This window comes from Moschus berezovskii, chromosome 6, assembly GCF_049115385.1.
Source record: "Moschus berezovskii isolate FMDL1 chromosome 6, NW_MosBer_1.0, whole genome shotgun sequence".
Lineage (NCBI taxonomy): Eukaryota > Metazoa > Chordata > Mammalia > Artiodactyla > Moschidae > Moschus > Moschus berezovskii.
Genome location: NC_142465.1, coordinates 93,611,492 through 93,621,059, shown reverse-complemented (window position 1 = coordinate 93,621,059; position 9,568 = coordinate 93,611,492). Strand labels below are relative to the sequence as shown.

Here is a 9,568-nt window from a genome sequence, read left to right as displayed (position 1 = left end):
AAAGGGCATTTCAAGAGCTACATCACGTTCCAAATAAGATTTAAAAAGTCAGAGGATTACACAGATTTACGATGACCAGCTGAAGTTAATTTATTTATAGATTTTTTTTCTAACACAAAAGTGACCACTAATTATGTAAAGATAAGTCTGAAGTATTCATTTCTGTGTTTTAAACTTAGAGACATTCATTTGTGATTTAGCTTTGAAACAAATTAGCTTGTTATCTACTTAACCAACAGTGTGGTGTCTGGTTAACATACCAGAGCCATTCTTTGACTGCGAAACGTCAAAGGCAGGCTGTGGTTTCAAGAAGCTTACCGTTGTAATCTACTTAAGCAGATGTGTAGCAGTATCTTACTTCCTATATTATTTGTATTGATACCTTATTCCTTCTTTATTTGCATTCTACAGCTATTGTTACATGAAATCACTCACTTTCTATGATCAGCCTTTGTAAGCCAGTTGTGTGAAAAGAAAAATACAGCTAGTTGTGACAAGGCATAAAGAACCTAACAAAGTTACATGAACTTATAATCTCTTATGTATTTTACATTTAAAGGGTTTTACAATAAAGTTATTTTTCCTGTTTCATACTGTAAATTTATGCAATTCATGATCTCAAGACCTCAGAATGTCTCAAATTCTCAAGTTTTCAATACTTCAGAGATAAATTCTGAAAATGTAGCTCCATATGTATAAAATATTAATGAAACTGTCTTAAAATTAAACTTCTGATTAACTATAAAACTAATAGTGTATCCATGCATAAGCTATTTTCTTGGAAAATTTAGAAACACTCATCTCTTGCATTGTCAGTTTTTCTTTTCTTAGCCCCTGTATTCTTACAATCAGGTTGCTGAGGCATGTTTGCAGACCTCTTCAGGAAGTTACTTGGATTTTTTTCTCCCCTCTTTTTATCAGTTCCTTCAGAATGACAGGTTTGAGGTGATTCAGTCTGCAAAACAACAAAACAAACACTGGTAAAAATTCAGCTATTTCATTTTCTCAGGAGAGTAATATCGAGTCCTTCTATATTAATCAGCTCTTTTAAGTGTCCACTGGTCTTGTTTTTATTTTCAAATTTCTTCCAATATGAGCCCCATCTTGAATAGGAAGGGCTGTGCTATCAAGACCATAAAGAATACCTGACGTGTCCTTGGACACACTGGTGCCTGCTGAGCTTTTGCAGGCTGGAGAGCAGTCAGTTTGTGTCAGGGGTTTTCAACTTCTGCCGCACAAGCTGACTTCTCAGCTAGCACTGACCACAAGCAAGGTCATGAGACAGGGGTGCATTGTAACATCAGACATTAAAATGGAGTCTTCCCATTCCAAAAGGTTGGAAACCCCTAGTCTTTATTTAAAAACTAGTCTAAATTCTTCCACTTAATACCTCTGCAGAACATAAAAGTAGGTTTTCTCTCTTCTATACCCAGATTCCAAGAACACTGACTTATCTCTTCTGTGTTCCACTGGACCCAGAAGAGTACAAGTTAAAGAAAAGCAAGACACAGGCTTTAATGTCTTTTTCAAATAATTAAAAATTAGTAATCACCCTGAAACAGTTCTGCGTGGGCTTCTTTACTCTCATGGTAATAACATGTGCCTCGTTGTTCAGAAGATTAGCTTTAGGTCCTACTTTCAAATATGAAATGGTAGCATAAGCTGTAAAACTGTAGTCTTCTCTGCAGGAGACAAAGGCCAACAGTCAGGCTTTGAGAGACTGCAGACAACAAACTGAAATTTATAAAAAAATAATTTTAACACTGATATGGAATCTTTTAGTATAAAAATGCAGTAAAGTATTGTACTTTTCTGCTGCTTTGACATATTATAATTAAAGTTTGAATTCATTTACTAAATAAATTTTATAGAGTGTTTAAAAGTTCCTATGAAACAATCACTAAACCATTTGTTCTGTTGCACTTATATAAAAATGAGAATCAGGAAAGACACCATGAGAGGGCAAGAAATGGGTCCGTTTATACTTGAGATACTGCTGTATGAGAAAGTGTGCAATGATTTTCTCCAGGTCTTCACGAGGAAGTGTGGGAGGAGCAAGGCCTGCTACTCTCAATTTTGAGGCACCCTTTCCCATCCAAGAGTCGATCAGCTTTAGTGGAGTGAGCTTTTCATTCAGGTCCTCGGCCTGTTTCAGGATCTTAATAAGATCCCTGCAGTATGCAGTTACATTCTTTCTTTCAAATGCTGTAATGAAAGAGACATGGTTAAAGATGAATGAGATTTTGAAATTAAGGCAAGGATACTCTGTCCTAAGTGGTTAGACTCGTTTAAAAAATAAGTCATCCAATGTGAGCTACCCTAAACACTGGTTGGTTCCTATGTTCTGAGTTAAGACTACTGCTCAAGTCTCTTTTCATTAGATTAAGCTATAGTCTAAGACACGAATTTAAATGATATAAAAAGAATAATCTGTTTATTGGAAGGTCTTTGGAGATGCTCTCAGAACCAAAAAGTATCAGCTAGACATGATTATGACAAAGACTTAGAGGTGTTTATAGGAGGGTAAGTTTCTTCTACATATTTACCAGGTTTAGACTACCATATTTAGTCAATCTGTTCTTCATTTCTTCATATTTAATGATTCATGCTCATTAAGCAATATTCTGACAACCAGTGTGGCTTCCTAGGGACTCTAATTTCACGACAAGAATCTCCTGAACAGTTATTCCCATCTATTGACACAAGCACTCAGATGTATTTATCAGATTCTTATTAATTTGGTCAGTATAAAACAGTCTGCTGCTGCTGCTGAGTCACTTCAGTCGTGTCCGACTCTGTGTGACCCCATAGACGGAAGCCCACCAGGCTCCCCCGTCCCTGGGATTCTCCAGGCAAGAACACTGGAGTGGGCTGCCATTTCCCTCTCCAATGTGTGAAAGCGAAAAGTGAAAGTGAAGTCGCTCAGTCGTGTCCGACCCTTAGCAACCCCACGGACTGCAGCCTACCAGGCTCCTCCATCCATGGGATTTTCTAGGCAAGAGTACTGGAGTGGCTTGCCGTTGCCTTCTCCGATAAAACAGTCTAGTAAACTCAAATAATTTTCTCTACCTGCAAAGTTAAAATTGTAGTGACCTTCCCCCACCAAGGCATCAGAACTCAGGAATGGGTTAGTCTAACTCATCAAACACTATGCGTACATTCAGAATTTTTAAAAGTGAAAATGCAGCACCAACACTACTGAACTAGTGTCTTACGAGTGACTGAATATTATCTGGATCAAAAATGATACACTATAATCTCTGTTTTGGACTAAATTTCTCTCTTCAATCAGTGACTATAAAGTATTGGAGATCATTAGAAGAGGTGAGCATTCTCATGTATAAATAGTATTTCTAATCAAAGGGATTTTAAATGTTTCCCTTCATTTCTTAAAAATTTAACATCTCAGTGTAGCAATATAAAATACATGCATACACATATAGCTTTTAATTTTATTTGTACTTGTTTCAAAACTTTGTGTTACTACTCTTGAATCTGAGAAATTCTATTCACAGCTTGCTGATTCTTTTAAATCCATTTTGGATGTCTAATGCTGCCCTCATGTAGTCCGAGTTATAAACATTAGCTTATAGAAATCTAAAAAGGACAACTCACAAATCTCTTTACAGCAGTTATCACACATTTTGTTACACGCTTCTGGACTCCATACTTCATTAAAATGTTGAGCGATCAATACACGGCGACATCTGCAAACACATTCGAGATATGAATTATCCCTATTTCAAAATACAGGGTTATATATTACTAGTTTCCTATTGCTGCCATAACATTAACACAAACTCGGTGGTTTAAAACAACGCAGATTTATAATCTTACATTTTTATAGGTAAGAAGGCTGACATGGGTCTCACTGGGTTAAAATCAATAAAAGCAAGGTGTTGACAGGGCTGGATTTCTCTAAGTGGTTCTAGGGAAGAATCTGTTTCTTTGCCCTTTCCAGATTCTAAAGACTCTGCACTTTTTGGCTAATGGCCCCTCTTCCTCTATCTTCAAAGCTAACAATGGGTTAAGTTTTCACATCACTCTGACATCTTATTCCTCCAACCACATTTAAGAACCCTTGTGATTACAGTGAGTCCACCCAAATAATTCAGGATTATCTCCCTATTTTAAGATCAGCTGACTATAACTTTAAATCCATTTGTAACTTTAACTCCCTTTTGCCATGTAAAGTAGCATACTCACAGGTTCCAGAGATTCAGATGTGGACATCTTTGGAAGACTACTACTCTGCCCACCATATGTAATAATTTTTTCCATATGTTGTTAGTGTAAAAATAACTTCTATGCATTGGGAAACCAACAGATTCGCATCACTAGCTTTATTACAATTTTCACTTTACTGCAGTGGTCTCAAACTGAAACTGCAATATCTCTAAGGTATACCTGTATTAGAGAATCTTCCTGATAGCAAAGCAGTTTCCTGTATTTCATAGTATCATTTTGAGTCTAAGTCCCAAAATATGCTTCATGAAGGCCTATTGGATATCTAAGGACATTTTCATTTTCTCATTTTTTAAACTTACTGTAGCATTAAAGGAAAGAAATACCATTTTCTATCACTAGCTACTGCTTACTTAAAAAATTTTGAGTCCTTATAATATGAGCAATAAGACTACAAAGATGACTAAGAGTAAACATAGTAATTGTGAGGGAAGAATACAAATACAAGATTGCTAAAATGCATTTGAAATTAAGATAGCAACTTACATCATCATGTATATAGAGAAACTGCTACATATAAACCTCATGGTAACCAGAAATCAGAATTTATTATAGAAACCCACACAATAAAGAAAAGAAATTCAAACACTAAATTCATCAAACCACAAGAGAGTAAAAGAAGGAACAAAAAAGGTCTACAAAACCACCTCAAAACAATGAAATGGCAATAAGTACATACCTATCAACAATTCCATTAACTTTAAATGGACTAAATGCTCCAACCAAAAGACATAAAGTGGCTGCTGCTGCTGCTGCGTCACTTCAGTTGTGTCCGACTCTGTGCGACCCCATAGACAGAAGCCCACCAGGGTCCTCCGTCCCTGGGATTCTCCAGGCAAGAACACTGGAGTGGGTTGCCATTTCCTTCTCCAATGTGTGAAAGTGAAAAGTGAAAGTGAAGTCGCTCAGTCGTGTCCAACCCTTAGCGACCCCACGGACTGCAGCCCACCAGGCTCCTCCATCGCTGAATGGATACAAAATCAAGATCTGCATATATGCTGCCTACAAGAGACTCAGCTCTAAAGACACACATAGACTGAAAGTGAGGGGCTGGGGAAACATATTCCATGCAAATGGAAATCAAAAGAAAGCCAAGGTAGTAACACTCATGTCAGACAAAGAAAGTGAAAGTTGCTCAACCGTGTCTGACTCTTTGCAACTCCATGGACTGTACAGTCCATGGAATTCTCCAGGCCAGAATACTGGAGTGGGTAGCCTTTCCCTTCTCCAGGGGATCTTCCCAACCCAGGGATCGAACCCAGGTCTCCAGCATTACAGGTGGATTCTTTACCAGCTGAGCCACAAGGGAAGCCCAATAATACTGGAGTGGGTAGCCTATTCCTTCTCCAGTGGATCTTTGAACCAGGGTCTCCTGCATTGCAGGCAAATTCTTTACCAACTGGGCTATAAGGAAAGCACCATATCAGACAAAATAAACTTTAAAACAAAGACTGTCACAAGACACAAGAAGATTATTGATCGGGGGGATCAATCCAAGAACATGTAACAACTATTTATATATATATATACATACACACCTAATATAGAACCACCTAAATACATAAAACAAATATTAATAGACATAAAGGGAGAAACTGACTAACACAATAACAGCAAAGGTCTACAATATTTCATTTGTACCAATAGACAGATGATCCAGACAGAAAATCAATAAGGAAACACTGGCATTAAATGACACATTAGACCAGCCTTGACATAAATAGACCATTCTATTCAAAAATAGCAGTATATATACTTTTCAAGTGCACAAGGAACATTAACATTCTCCAGGATAGATCACATGCTATGCCACAAAACAAGCCTTGGTAAAGTTAAGACAAGGAAATAATATCAAGCATCTTTTCCAACCACAACACTATGAAACTAGAAATCAATTATAAGAAAAAAACTGCAAAAAACTCAAAACATGCAGAGGCGAAACCATATACTACTAAACAACCAATGAATCACTGAAGAAATCAAAGAAAAATGCAAAAATATCTGGAAACAAAACAAAAACACAACAATTCAAAATCTATGGAATTTAGAAATAGAGTTTTAAGAGGGATATTTATAGCAACACAAGCTTACCTCAGGAAATAGAAAAATCTCAAAATAAACAACCTAACCTTACACTTAAAGGACTAGAAAAAGAACAAAAAAAACCAAAGTTGGTAGAAGGAGTTAATAGAAGGAAGGAAAGAAACAAAGATCAGAGCAGAATAAATAAAACGGAGACTAAAAAAATAAAGGTAAAGATCAATGAAACTAAGAGCTGGTTCTTGGCACAGAGTCAAAACCACTGGCCCACCAGGAAAGTCTCAAGATAATCAGAATTAATAAATCTTTATCCAGTCAAGGCTATGGTTTTTCCAGCGGTCATGTATGGATGTGAGAGTTGGACTGTGAAGAAAGCTCATCGCCGAAGAATTGATGCTTTTGAACTGTGGTGTTGGAGAAGACCCTTGAGAGTCCCTTGGACTGCAAGGAGATCCAACCAGTCCATTCTAAAGGAGATCAATCCTGGGTGTTCATTGGAAGGACTGATGCTAAAGCTGAAGCTCCAATACTTTGGCCACCTCATGCGAAGAGTTGACTCACTAGAAAAGACTCTGATGCTGGGAGGGATTGGGGGCAGGAGAAGAAGGGGACGACAGAGAATGAGATGGCTGGATGGCATCACCGAGTCGATGCAGGTGAGTTTGAATGAACTCCGGGAGTTGGTGACGGACAGGGATGCCTGGTGTGCTGTGATTCATGGGGTCGCAAAGAGTCGGACATGACTGAGCGACTGAACTGAACTGAACTATCCAGACCCATCAAGGAAAAAAACCCCAAGTCAATAAAATCAGAAATGAAAAAGTTGCAACCTATACCAGAGAAATACAAAAAAAATCAAAGAGACTACTATGGACAAATATTTGCGAATAAAATGGATAACCTAGATGAAATGGGCAAATTCCTAGAAATGTACAATCTCCAAGACTGAACAAGGAAGAAATAAAAAATATGAACAGACCAATTACCAGTCATGAAACTGAATCAGTAATTTGAAAACTCCCAAGAAACAAAACTCCAAGAATAGATGGCTTCACAGGTGAATGCTACCAAACATTCAGAAAAAAGTTAACAATTATCTTTCTTGAAGAGAGAATAACTTTTTTCTTTTTTTAGACTTAAGATACTATATTTTAATTTTTGTACAATTTTTAAAGGTTACTTTCCAAGTATTACAAAATATTACCTATAATCTCTGTGTTGCACAATACATCCTTGGGCCTATCTTACACCCAAAAGTCTATAGCTCCCCCACTCCCTCCTCCTCCCCTACTCTCATCACTGGAAACCACTAGTTTGTTCTCTATATCTTAGAATATGTGTTCTTAAATCCAGGCATTCTGCAGATTCATGAACTGGTTTCTACCCCTTGAGACATCTGCTTTTACCGGTTTACACTTGTTTCACCAGTGCAGTTACTCACTTAAGAAAGGACCCAAGTAACGTCACATGCTTTCATGTTGTGCCTGTTTTTAATTGACAAAAGTGACAAAAAAGTGTGTGGCTTACTTGTTTATGTTTTGACAGTAGGACACCATCTCATAAAGCTTCTGTTGTCCCACATTTTCCATTACCACCATTGAACTTATCCTGAATATATCTCCAAAGCCATAATACAAAATACAGTCTGCTTTCGTGTCATCTCGACCTACAGTGGGAAGCATCTTCAGATTGCATAGTTACTTTAAAAAGTTAAACATGCAAAAATAATAAATATAAAATTTGCTGGTGATATTTCAGTCTAAATATATCATATCTAGAAATTTCAGAGAGAGATGTAAAACTTAATTTGTAACAGCTGTCCTCAAATTTTTTAAAATACGACTGAAGAGAACTATCAACAATCAGCTTTATCAGCTTAAAATCCTGTCCATAAATAATCTAGTTGTTCAAATTATAAACTTGAAACCACTAATTAAAAACTCAGGAGACAAAGATAGATATCAAATTATCTTAGCAAATATAAGAAGAAATAATTCATTACATTCCAATAGAACATAAGGAAAATTTCTCCATAGGCAAATAAATATAAAACTTCAGAGGACTTCACTGTTTATTATAAAAATACTAGCCAATAAAGAGTTAAAAATACAGTACTAAAAAATATCACTTACAGTGTTTTTAAAGCTCTTTTAAAAAATTACTTCTGGGTATGAGTTATACATACCTGCTCGGCCACTCTCTTGGTAATAATTTTCCATAGATTTACTCATTGAATGATGAATAACAAACCTCACATCTGGCTTATCAATTCCCATACCAAATGCAACAGTTGCCACAACTACCTAAAATGTATTAACATTGTATATATTAATTAACCTAAAATATATTTAAAGGTGAATTAGGTTTTGATTAAAGATCTATTCGTTAACCTGAATTTCATTCGCTGACCATCTTCTATGAACCTTGGTCTTATCTTCTGGTTCCATATTGGCATGGTATGCACCTGCAGGAATCCCCAATTTCTGTAAACTACTTGTAACTTGCTCAGAGTCTTTCTGAGAAAAGCAATATATGATTCCTGTAGTAAAGATGTCAAATGGTTAGATATATATAGCACATTCCTGGAAAATTTTTAACTCACACACTCAAGATACTGGTAATTACAATGCATGGGGAAAAAAAGAATTATGAAAAATTCCAAGGCCCTGAACACATACTGACTTTCCAGTATAACTCAAAATCTGATCAGCAACTTGCTCTAGAGCAGTAATGAGCCTGGAGCCACCAGTTTAGGCTTCCATTATCTTAGTTCTCTCTCCAACTTTATCTTCCACTACACAGTACTTCTCAAACTGATGCTTCATCCTCTAAAAGATGTAAACAAGTGTGCCTTGAAAAAAGAGTCCCATGTGCAAATGAGTCTGGGAAGCACTGCACTGAACAAAATTAAACAGGTGTCTTTATTTGCAAGGCTGGTTATAACTTCAAAGGTGCTGATATACCCTGTGACTCTGTGGGAAGAATAAAGAACCTGCTGACTTTCTCAAACTTATTTGACCCTGGAAATCCTTTTACCCAGGGCACCCACTAATATCTCCTGGCAATCTACAGAACAGTTTTGAAATACAACTTTTATACCAATTCTTTGCTTTAGTAACACCTGTCTATGCATTAATCCTGGAACATGTTATACACAATCTCAACTCCATCTACACTCATTCAGCATTTACTTTTTATATTTCTTTACACTTAATTTTACACTACACTTAACTCATTCAGCATTTATTTTTTATATTTCTTTAACGTATCCTTTACTATAAGA

At 36.5% G+C, this 9,568-nt stretch overlaps 1 protein-coding gene across 2 annotated transcripts in view; it reads right to left on the bottom strand.

The window, feature by feature from the left end:
• Nucleotides 1-65: 65 nt before the first annotated feature.
• Nucleotides 66-9,568, bottom strand: part of RECQL (RecQ like helicase) — a 41,233-nt gene continuing 31,730 nt past the window's right edge. For both annotated transcript variants that reach the window (XM_088837285.1, XM_055394478.2), the window contains 7 exons: nt 8,676-8,824; nt 8,471-8,588; nt 7,813-7,951; nt 3,616-3,707; nt 1,986-2,205; nt 1,553-1,682; nt 66-955 (listed from right to left, as the gene is read on the bottom strand). In XM_088837285.1, coding sequence (XP_088693411.1) covers nt 788-955; nt 1,553-1,682; nt 1,986-2,205; nt 3,616-3,707; nt 7,813-7,951; nt 8,471-8,588; nt 8,676-8,824 — 1,016 coding nt within the window. In that variant the 3' untranslated portion in view covers nt 66-787. The remainder of the gene's footprint in view (nt 956-1,552; nt 1,683-1,985; nt 2,206-3,615; nt 3,708-7,812; nt 7,952-8,470; nt 8,589-8,675; nt 8,825-9,568) is intronic.